The following is a 12,440-nucleotide window of genomic DNA, read 5'->3' as shown; positions in this document are numbered from 1 at the left end:
TGCATTACTTTTATCAGCCAGTATAATCATGCAATCATTTAAGCTTCTGAATTCTCTTATAGCTCTTCTATTCATCACTAGGTAGATTGTCATAAAGTGATCTGTATGGCAAAGATTATCAGTGGCTAGGTCATAATATATTGTTGTTTATTGTCCAGGGAGAACTTTTACCCCTCTTGCTACAAGCTCAAAGTTTCCATTCTTTAACTCATAATATGTTTTGTGTATCCTCACAAAATTTGGCAAGCTTTCAGTAAACATTACAAGTCTTTTGTACACAAAAGAATCTGATTTTAGTTAAATATTTTTACTAAAAATGTGCCCGTGAACATATGGAGTCAGAGTGTTGACTGCTCCAAGTGCATACTGATTTTCATGTTATGATTAAAAATAATTTTCTTCATCTAAAAATTGTCAAATTTCATTCGGATAATCTCTAAAATCTCCTAAATACATATCAAACTTTTTTTTTTAATAAAATTTTATATTTTATCTGTTATTTTCTCTACCCTAACTCTATATGCATTTTGTCAATTTGACAGATCTTGTAACCATCTTAAAAAAATATGAAATAAATTTAAACTACCTTTTTTCTTTCTAGAATGACTGCAACTTGTAACATAGAACTACAATTGTTTATTCTGAATAGTTAAAACTCATAACACTACACATCTGTTTATAATTAATTTTATTGTTTTATTGTACTTTGACCCCTGTCTAACTAAGAATCCAAACACACAAGTTGTAAATCACTTGGTGAACACATAGCTCATGTTACTGTAATGAATGAAATAATGCACAAGCTGATTCTGTACATATCTCATGAAGAATTGTTCTTAGTATTTTTCATTATTTTACATAACTTAATTTAATAGGTTTTTAATTTTTACATTTTAGTTACTTTCATAATAATAAAGAATATATACATGAAAACAAGAAATATATCACCTATGACTTATTGTTTATTTCTGTTGGTTGCTAATGAAACTTAAACCTGCTTTTTTATATTAATAGTACTAGTACACTGGATAATTTTTATTTACTTAAATAATGCAGAATAATAACATGCCTAAAGCAAACAATATTCTATAACTATCATAATTTACCTGGCTCTCTAATTCTGGCATAAGAACCTTTAAATCTTACCTTAAACTTGTTGCTCAATAGATCACATGAGAAACTTTCACCTGAAGATAAAATATATAGTCATATAATATGTCATTTTGTCAGATTGCAGAATAATAACATGCCTAAAGCAAACAATATTCTATAACTATCATAATTTACCTGGCTCTCTAATTCTGGCATGAGAACCTTTAAATCTTACCTTAAACTTGTTACTCAATAGATCACATGAGAAACTTTCACCTGAAGATAAAATAGATAGTCATATAATATGTCATTTGATAGAATAAAACGTTGGCTTTCTGTCGGTCATAAATGATATAGTATGAAACATCAGAGAGGAGTATTGGCAATTTGTAAAAGAGAAGCTGTGACAGGTGAGCATAGCAAGTGAGTCTGATTTTCTGGTTTATGACTATGTAAACAAGTAAGATTGAAGGCTATAAAATTATGCTTTGCCTTAGTAATAGCTATATTATAATGAGTAATTTATTTGGATTCTATACTTCCCAGAGGGGGTGGTAAATAAATTAGAATAGAGGGAAGACTTAGAGAACAAATTTCATACCAGGGGAGATTGAGGATTTGTTAATAATATTTCCTTATAAAATTAGAACTTAAAATGTAGTTTATCAACTACATTTTGATGCCAAGTTTATTCATATACAATAATAATAATAAAGTAGTGTAATTAAATCTTGAATGTAACTCTCTAAATGTCATGACGTGCACTTTCACATAACCATAGGGAGAGGGTTAAGTCTATCTGCATCAGTTGCCAAGATATGGTGTACAGGAATCATGCTGTGGTGGAACAAAAATTTAGTTCTATTTTTTAAGACTTGTAATTATGTCAGAAAGTTTATGGGATGATAAGTTTAATACTGTGTGCAAGTTATATTCTGTTATGGTATTTCTTTTCAGCAATACACTCAAACTTTGTGGGGGATAAATGAAACCTTAAGTAATTAGAAAGTCTGTTGTAGTCTTCCTGATTTTTAAGGTTTTTTTGAGAGTTCTTGATTAACAATTCTACTGTAAGGACATTTTTAATGATATCTATGGAGATAAAGTGATGTGAGAAGATCAGTTTTAAAAGCAAAGAATGAGAAACAATGGCCACATTGGAAATGTTTTACGACTTGAAAATTATTTATTAATAAAGAAATACCACAAAATTTACAGTTTCCTAATACGGTATATTCCTAAATGTGGGAATTTGTTTCCATCTTTACTCAAAACTTAACATTATAGTAAGATCTTACAAGTAAAAGTATATCATGTTGAAATCTTAAAATTTTTTTTTGTTGTTGTTATTACAAGAGTTTGACCATGCAGTTTTGACTCAACTTTTTGACATGGGATTTCCACAAGAAGCCTGCAAGAAAGCTCTGTATAACACAGAAAATGAAGGTATAGAAGCAGCAATGAACTGGATAATGGAACATATGAATGATCCAGGTACTCTGTTAAATCTTCTAGTAAAATGTTGAGTATTTCTTTCATATAGTCCTAGTACCTGATGATGAACTGGTTTTTCTGAGAGGATACATGAATTGTGTATGTACTGCATGAATTTCTTTGTAGTGAATTGTTATATATTTTATATATAGTTTAGATAAAATATGATAAAAACCCTATAACCCGAATACTTTTGAAAGGTGGACCTTTCGAAAGAGCTCGGGTTATAGCGTTTTTATCATTTTGTATCAAGACTTCTTGAACCTTTTTATTTTTATGACATCATAATTATATATATAGTTAAAATTAACAAACTAATACAGAATTGTAGTAATGTATGTATTATGTAGAATATTGATTATTAAAAGAATTAATTTTTTAGTATTGTTATCTTAGTGTTAGTTCAGACTGTATGTAAAAATTAACTTGATAATGGAGTATTTGAGTCAAACATATACTCTAAAAGTTTTTTGTGTTTAATATTTTTACATATTATCCAGACATTAACTAAAGTCTGGATAATGAAGTGCTTGAATTACCCAAGTATTTTCATCTGGCTATCCAAGTAAAATTAGACTTCTAATAAATTCATATTTATGATCTCATTCACATTAGTTATTTACCACAATAGCTTTTGCTTCATCTGAGTAGTATGTTAATAGAGGTTATTATGTTATTATTTTGTAGAAATCATTTCTATTGCTTTATGTTCTTCACTAATGTTTATATTTTATTTTGAAGTCTTTTACCTTCTTTCATCCTTACCCTTTGTTCTTCAGTATAAAGACATTGTTCTTTCTTTTCTAACACATTGTGTATTTTCTCATTTTAAAGTTCATTTCTGTGCTTTCTGATTGTACATATTGTTTCACTAATGATGCCAGCTCTAACATTTTCAAACTTTTATACACCTCAATTGAGTTTGAGTGTTTAATTTTTTATTTCTCTATCAATATTATTCTTTGTACAGTAAGTAAGGTTTTTTAATTAGATTCCAGCTGTAGTATTCTTTCTGATTTCATGATCGCTAATATGTGATTTCATCTTAATAAAAAATTTTATTTGCCATACCATTTAAATTTTGTTTTATTTTTATATGTGTTTATTTTTCTTACATCTTTACCACTGTGAGCTTTTGTTGATTCTTTTCTCTCTTTTTTTTTTCATGTCTATGAAAAGTTTATTTTATTGAGACTTATTAATACAGGGATAAAAGCTTAAGCATTACAAAAGGAAGACTACAAAGTTTGTATCAAAACATTTTCATCTACTTGGCATGGACCATTATAGTTTGTTCAACAGCTCATTCTAGAGCTTTTTTCATCATTATAAGTATTTCTTCCCCCCCCCCCCTTTGATCATGTAAATAAAATTGTTAATGTTTTTAATATATTTTCTAACATTTTTTCTTTTGTATATTAATTGTTTCTCGTAAAGTTAATGTTAAAGTTTTAACAGTTGACCTTGTAAAAATATTAATCTCTGTCTGTTTTATGTGGTAGACTTTGCTGACCCCTTCATACCAGTGGGAAGTTTGAAAGACAATACAAAAGATGACTTTGTTCCAAATATAGAAGCATTAGTCACCATAGTTTCAATGGGTTTCTCTCAAGATCAAGCAAAAAAAGCACTTAAAGAAACAGTTAAGTTTGATTACAATTACAGAGTGAGAAAATGTATAGAACATTTTTAACCTTCTGTGCTAGAGATAAAAATAATGCATGAGAGATCATTTCTGTAAATGTTTGAAAAGTAATAGCATCATTCAAGATTTAAGTATTAAAATATTAAATTTGATAGGTTAAGTGTAATTAGAATTTTAGTTTGTGTATTATGACAAATGTAGGGATGATGAAAAAAATTTAAGAATTACTTTACTAGTTCAGGTTGCAATTTTAAGCACATATTTCAGATAAAAACTTGAGTATCCACAAAATAAAACACTATTATTGAACAACCAAGACTTCAACAAATGTTTCTCAGTGGTTCAGCAAATAAGTCTGAAGGCTTAAAATGCTAAATAATGAGCAGAGTAAAGCACTGACAGCCCATTGTATAGTAGTGTGTGTAGTGTACAGCTGGAAATTTAATTTATTACTTATGAACAGTAGTTACTTCTATTAGTGTCGCATACACTAATGTATTTATTGAAATCACGACTAACTCGATTAACCAAGTAATTGGGGGAGGGGGTCAACTGTCTGGCAGCACCTTATACAAACTCTATTCTTTTCCTGTTTTGAACTGATGAGTAGTAGGAAGACTACAGTTTAGCATCATTCCTGTCACCAACTTTTTTTCTTCTTCTTGTTGAACCACTGCCATCAACTCTTTTCTTGTAGGTGCCATGGTTTAAGGAATACTGTACTAATCGATTAATCAAATTTAATTTATTAATTCTGTGTGCAAGGGTGGGGCCAAATTGTGCATGCCACAACTTGTATCAATATTTAAAAAAAATTACTTAGTACTCTCACTTCTATGTCACCTGACACTACCTACTATAATGTACATTTTATTGCTTCTACTATATAAAGTGAACGGTGCCTAACCAATAAAACTCTCAAACTTCAGATATTGACAAGCTAGAAAATAAAATTAGAACCTCCCATCTTATTGATTTGATGAAATATCAGTATATTTAGCAAACCTACAAGAAAAGCCCTTCCCATCTCTTCATTCTTTTGAAGCCACTTATTTACTTACACCTACCTGTCTTAACCCTCTCACTATGGATAGATCAAAGGGTGCATGCCATAATGTTTTAGGGAGTTCTTTTCCAAATTTAATTAAACAACTTTATTATCATTGTATGGCAATAAAATTAGCATCACAAGGTCGTTTATAATTCAAATTTTAATATTATACATGTTATAAATTCTTACTTTGAAAGAATATATTTAAAAACAAATGCTAAACTGTGATGATCATTTGGGGTCACAAGGTTGGTGTAATCCACTGAGACAGTAGTGAAAGTGTTAAGTACATTTAAAATCAGTAGATGTTTGTTATTAAGCACAAAGCTACACAAAGGGCCATCTGTGCTCTGTCAACCATGGGTGTCGAAAATCCAGTTTCTAGCAGTATAAGTCCACAAACATACCACTGAGCCACTAAATCAATTAGAAGGGGCAGATACTAAACCATGAAAAATCTGATGGTTGTTTATTGATTTTGTGACGAGGAAAGCTGAAATTTGCTGTGAAATGTTGAAGTGTTTTTACTAAAATATATTGGTCTGAACAGAAATTGTTTTAATCTATTTATACTTTAGTTATAAAGCCATATAAAATTATAATAGTTTTGTGATGCCCTATTCTAGTGAGTGGTAATTTTTTGTTTACGAAAATGTGTATTTAAAATTCATAAGAATTATTTCTATTCACATCAATTTTAAAGAATCATTAAGGCTTAGTGACCTATGTCTTGCATCTCCTGAGTACAAGTAGATTTCATAACATTGTAAGTACTAGAAATAATGGTTTTATATTTGTTATTTACTGTTACATTTTTCAACAAAAAATGACTGAAATGTGAGCATTTATGAGTAACTAGTAATTATATATTTATATATATATATATACATATGTAACATATGGTAATTAAAATGGTACGTACTTAGCAGTCCACTTTTACTATTCAGTTTTTAATTTGTCTACTGAACATTCATTATTATTCTACTTAGCATATCTCATGACCTTTTTTACAACTTTATTATAAATGTATAACTTTAGCATCAAAACATAGTATATAATTCAAATTCTTCATATTTTACCTCTTGATCTGCTGAACCATAATGTAAATTTTTCTCCGGGTTTATTGTTTCACTGAGATATAACTAAAAGCTTTGCATGTTTGTGTGCTTTTCAGGCCAGGTTTCATGGTTTGGTGGAAACAGTGTAATGGCTCACTCTGTGATTTATTGTCTGTGTTAATAGATTAACTTGGTGATATGTTGAATCAATGTGCCTGAGTCTCATAGAGTTAAAGTTTTGTGGTTCAAAATGGGGGGGGAGAGGGAAGATGGAGAATATTGTTGTTATCTACTGCATGTACCCCATATCCAGGTTTGGGGGGTGGATGGTGACAAGTAGGTGCATATTGATATGCAACTATGGTTCGTAACTGTAGCCACTAATGCTGTCCTATGGTTTATAGTTGACTGTAATGGTAGTTTCCAAAGCTAATCTCTCATGGTTTTGAGAGAAAGTGTGTTTTTTTCTATAAGAAATTCTTATAATCCAGTTAGTTGAAAGAATGAGATAATGGAGCCCTTATAAACTATGAAGTTCAAGATAAATCAGTCATGCAACATCTGCCAAGGAATAGGCCAGTTGTTTTGACTTCTTTGATAGCATGTGATATAGGCTTGTCACTGCTGCTAAATGGTTTAAATGTCAAAATGACTTATAAATGTATCATTGAATATGAAATAACCAGATGAATAAGATATATTAGGTGTCTCTTGAATATTTTTTAAAGTTTTCAGTGCCGATTGAAGGATGGAAACAATTTTCAGTGAAGGTGATAAACAACTTCATATAAGTGTTTTTAATCTATCCAGTGTTTGGGCTTACACCTTTTTCAATAGTTTATGAACATCACATGTTACAAAAGTAATTTTAAGTTAGAGTAACTGAAAAGGATATAAAATAACAACAATATAATAGAATGGTGCATGATGAAGCATGCTAAAAGTATTGTTTAATAGGTTAGTTGCTAATCATAAAAATAAATAAAACATTCTTGCATGAAATAAAAATAGTTTTATTGGGGCCAGGCATTGTACTGCCAGTGGAGAGCATTTGGATTGAATCAGGAGAGATTCCTTAAATTTCCTGTCAAAAAAGTTGTCACAAATCTAATATTTTGATCTGTTAAGGTGTCTCGTTAATTATGCTATGCATGTTGGTGTAATATTCAGTGGTGACTTCTTTGTTGTCAAGATTTGTAGTGGCACGAATGTGAGGATATGTCTGGCTAGAAACCACTTAACAAAAACAAAAAAAAAAGAATTGGAAAAAAATCCCAAAGCCATTTTGAAGAACTTTAAAAGTAAAATTACCCAAATGACTTCTAGACAATCGTAGACCATCTCATTTAAAACCCCTGGGCTGTACCTATGAATTAGCCAAAAATCATAAATCTGACAAACCTCCAAGATCCATGATCTCCATATGCAATTCTCCATTAACATCTGTATCTTGACTACTCAAAAAGCTACTTCACCCTCTCCTCAACAAAATATCTTCACACCTAAATACCACCAATGACTTTCTCAACAGGTTATGTGAAGATAGTTTACAGATGAGCTTGAACTCTATCCTATTTACTCTTTTTTATGTTATTTCTGTGTATCCTCCATTCCCACAGAAGAAAGTTTAAGCTCAGTTATGAATCTTATTAGATCAACTACCCCTTCTACTACCAATAATACCCCTATAAAACTCATTGAAAATTCTCTCAGATTTGTTCTTAACAACAGTTTCTTTAAATTCAATTTAGCTGTCTACAACAAATCAAAGAGATTGCTATGGGCAACAATATTGCAGTCATTTTGGCCTCTCTTTTACTCAGTGAAATTTTTAAATTAATCTTAATCTAGTTAGGTGGAACAAATATATTGACAACATTTTTAGTATATGGAATCATGGACTCCTCTCTCTTTTGTAAATCTTTGAATTCCTTAATAATCAACACCCCAACATAAAGCTTACTCTTACTCATACTGATAATGTCTGGAAGTCTATAGCTTTTCTTAATGCCATGGTCACTATTGAAAAGAGCAAACTTATTATTCTTTTATATTCCAAACCATGTGTTAAACCCAATATTCTACACTAACTCACACCAGCTACCAAATGGGGTGTCATTATCGATCAGTTTAATAGAATTTAAGAATTCTGCAACACCGTAGACTACCAGTAAGACACAAGCCAGGATGAAACTTCAAAAACTACTGTTGTCCAAAGACCATTTCTATAATTACATTACTAAGACGTTCCACAATTTTGAATAATAAGACTTTACGAATGACAACAAAAAACAAAGAAACCACCACAACAAAACATTATTTCATGGATTATGCCCTTTGTGGATAAACCTTTAACTACTTGTTTTCATCAAGCAATTAGAAAGATCTGGTTGTAATATTCATATCATATAAAAACCTTGGGAAAAAAATGAAGGATATACATATTGTTCAGCTTTCAATAACAACAATCTATACAAATCCAAAAAGTGTTTGGCTAAGACCACTGGCTTAGAAAAATCCTGCTCGCTTAGGAACACTGTCTATGAAATGATGCACACAGTTTTCAGCTACTTACATACAATAATCCAGTCATCCAATGCATGATCATTTCAAAGAATGCATTCATTTTACTGCAGCTATTGACAACAAAGTAGTCACTACTGAACATTACATCAACTCACACAGCATTATTAACAAGATGCTTTATTGGGTCAAAATTTTAGATACTTGTGACAACTTTCTTGACAGCAATTTTAAGGAATCTCTCCTGATTAAATTCAGATGCCCTTCCATTAACAAGTACATTGCCCTGCCCCTATAAAACTATTTTTATTTCCTGTCAAATTTTTTATTTATATTTTTAACATTTACTTTTATGATCAGTAACTCCAACCTGTTCAACAATACTTTTAGCATGCTTCACCATGTATTATATTATTGTAATTTTATTGTATTTTTTTGTTACTATAATTTAAAATCAGTTTTTACACCTGAGACATTCATAGACCCTTCAAAAAGGTTAAGCTGAAAGTCATATAAATCTAAAGATTAACATTTGTCTCAAGCTGTTTGTCGTCTTAATTGAAAATATATTTTTCTCTAGGTTCAGAAATCTGATAGATAAAACACAAAATCCATTCTTGATTACTTGATTTTTATTACTCTCAGTTTTTGTTCTGTTTATTTAAATATTCATTACTCTTTAGTTACAAAACAGCATAAGAATACAACAGTATCAAGACAAATGTGAGATAAATGTTTTCTTCAAGCTTTGTTGTATTGGCAGAAATGATCTGAATTTATAATTTCTTGTTTGGGGTCAAAAATATTAATTTAGGGTTAGGATTTCAGCAATTATTTTTCTCATTTTTAAAAATTTGTATAGTATGTTTTATATCAAATAAAACTCTGAAATGCCAACATTTCCACCATATTCTTATTTTGAATATGGCTTCAGTGGGAGAAAGCAATGCTGTTTTGAAAACAGTGTTAAACATGTTTTCGAACAGCTTCAAAAACTGGTTGCTTGGAGAGGGTTAATTGAAATATACAGTAATATTTGTTAAAGATCTTTATTAACTAAATATTTTTATATATATATATATATATACTTATTACTGACTTGATACCCTATTATGTTGGGTTTTTTTTCACATAGGATAACAATGTTGAACGAGCTTTAGACTGGATATTTAGTCATAGTGATGAACTGGAACCAACTCCTATGGAGACAGAAACTGGTAGTTCCTCTACTGTCCAGTTTCGAGACGGAAGAGAAAGTAAGTTTATGTTTTATCTAAAACTAACTGTAACTCATATCATACTTCATATTCATAGGTGACATTATTTCATGTAACTGTCTAAAGAACTATAACATGGATTTTATTTTTAAAATGTCCATTAGACAAAAATTGTAACATAAAAGTGTTCTCTGTATCTTTTTCCAAGGGAATCTTAATTACACAAGTGATGTGGCAAAAACTGCAAGCAGTACAGAATATTAGAATTTTAAAATATACTGATGCAATGATATTTAAAATAGTAAATACCTGATGATCTTTTGGCAGAATTTATGAAACAGCTTATATACAAGTTAAACGATAATAAATAAACAGAGTACTCCAAAAGTTGTTTAATTTCAAAGTCTAGTTCAAGGGAAATCCAGCACATTAACACCAACAGTATGTTTGAAATTAGACAACTGGTTGAAGATACTTTTATTCCTAGGATACCTCTAATAACATCAGAGATGCCGTTTCAGTTTAGACACTTACAATTTCCAGTAAAGTTAAGTTTTGCCATCTCGATAAACAAATCACAGGGACAAACAGTGAAAGTTGTTGGGCTACAATTACAAGAAGACTGCTTCTCTCATGGTCAACTGTATGTAAGATGCTCTAGAGTAGGAACAGCTAACAATCTTTATATATACTCTCCTTTTGGAAAAACATGCAATGTTGTATGTAAAGAAGTATTGTAACTTCTAATTTCAAATAAATCTTTGTTTGATTAAGTGCTTTTTTATTTTTCGCATTACAACTTTTGTCTACTTACTGAATAATTTGTTGAAAAAAAATACTGATCTATACATTTCAAATCTAAATTTTCACCGTGCAACGCCGGGTAATTCAGCTAGTTATATACATTATTTTGCTTTAACTTTTAAATTCTTTCTTAGGTTTACGATATAGAATAAAGAATGGTCAAAGTTTTTTTTGTTCGTTTTATTTTGCCCTAAAAATAGAATTATATCACCACATTTAAGATGCATCTCTGTACAACCCTTTGATTACCTTAGGGTTGTACTTAGTACGCCCGTTATTTCTATTCCCAGTAGTCATATAGGCATACTTTGATGGTGGAGGGATGGTTTGTAGGATATTTCCTCAATACATCAATGAAATAATGTTTTAGTTAAATTTTCCTGTTTCCTGAAAATACAAAATGTCTGTTCGCGAAAAGATTAGTAGTGTTTTTTCACTGAACATGCTTGTCCTTTCAGCCTTTTAAATAGTTTGTTTGTGTTTTTGTTGTTTGAAGTGCTTTATTTGCCAAAGTACTGTGTACCAGGTACCTCTGTGTACACGGAGTGGATGACACGTCTTTATTTGATGAAGTTAACTTTTGGCCAATAGAGGGCGGTTAATTCATTTTTGGAAATATGTGAAAGAGAAAGGCTGCTTCAAACAATTACTACAAATTTCACTTTCAGTTGCGTATGGTATATGTAAGTGATAGAAAAAAGCTTAGTGTCTATTCTTTTTTAATATTTTGATGTACAACTTAGCACAGTCACGAACTATGTTTTTGCAAGTTCACTGAGAATCTTCTACAGTCAGATGTCCATGGATTTCTGTACATTTTTTAGTATGATCGGTTTGATATGTCTGCCATGAAAACATAGTATTTTAATATGCAAGGAATTTCTCACTATAATGTACAACGAACATGCTGTTATTTTCCTTTCTTTCAAAATGGAATTTAAACCGTGTATTTTGCATATTGACGTTTACTTTAATTTGCACCAGTTTTTTTTTTGTTTTTTTTTATCTTTCTAGCTTTGTGATATTTTTAGGATGTCCGAATTTTGTTGGAAACGAAAAGCAAATGTCATCTGGTGGATTAGTGGTAAGTTTATGGATTTAGAGCGCTAAAATTTGAAGTTCAATTCCTCGCGTTGGACAAAGCACAGATAGCCCATTATTTAGCTTTACGCTGAAAACAAATAAAAGGTATGTTTTTTAAAGTAAGTCGACGAGAATATTCACACGAGTTCAACCTCATAACAAGCAAGTGAGACTATGTTTCGTTGGTATTATTCTGGTGCCCACCCACCCAGTAGAACAGCGGAATGTCTTCAGATGTACAACGCTAAAAACCAGGTTTCGATACCCGTAGTAGGCAGAGCACAAATAACCCATTGTACAGCTTTGTGCGTAATTACAAACAAACAAATGTTGCGTCATCGAGATCATGTGATTCTCACGCCCTCTACTTTCTAGAACTATCCTGTACTTTGGCGAATGCTCTAGTATTTACTAGATACAGGGTAGTCTGGTATATAAAATAGGGTGACAACGTGAATGGAAGATAATGTAAT

At 30.6% G+C, this 12,440-nt stretch overlaps 1 protein-coding gene across 2 annotated transcripts in view; it reads left to right on the top strand.

Moving 5' to 3' along the window:
- LOC106464967 (ubiquitin carboxyl-terminal hydrolase 5-like) overlaps positions 1-12,440 on the top strand; it is a 206,504-nt gene that overhangs the window by 189,334 nt on the left and 4,730 nt on the right. Inside the window, exons 17-19 of one of the 2 annotated variants that reach the window (XM_022392775.1) lie at positions 2,449-2,538; positions 4,089-4,228; positions 9,999-10,119. In XM_022392775.1, the coding sequence (XP_022248483.1) occupies positions 2,449-2,538; positions 4,089-4,228; positions 9,999-10,119 (351 nt within the window). Of the gene's footprint in view, positions 1-2,448; positions 2,587-4,088; positions 4,229-9,998; positions 10,120-12,440 lie in introns of both variants that reach the window. The other variant, XM_013925142.2, reaches the window with a different exon arrangement.

This window comes from Limulus polyphemus, unplaced genomic scaffold, assembly GCF_000517525.1.
Source record: "Limulus polyphemus unplaced genomic scaffold, Limulus_polyphemus-2.1.2 Scaffold1796, whole genome shotgun sequence".
NCBI lineage: Eukaryota > Metazoa > Arthropoda > Merostomata > Xiphosura > Limulidae > Limulus > Limulus polyphemus.
The sequence above is the reverse complement of the archived record's forward strand: the minus strand, read 5'-3'. Positions and strand labels throughout refer to the sequence as shown.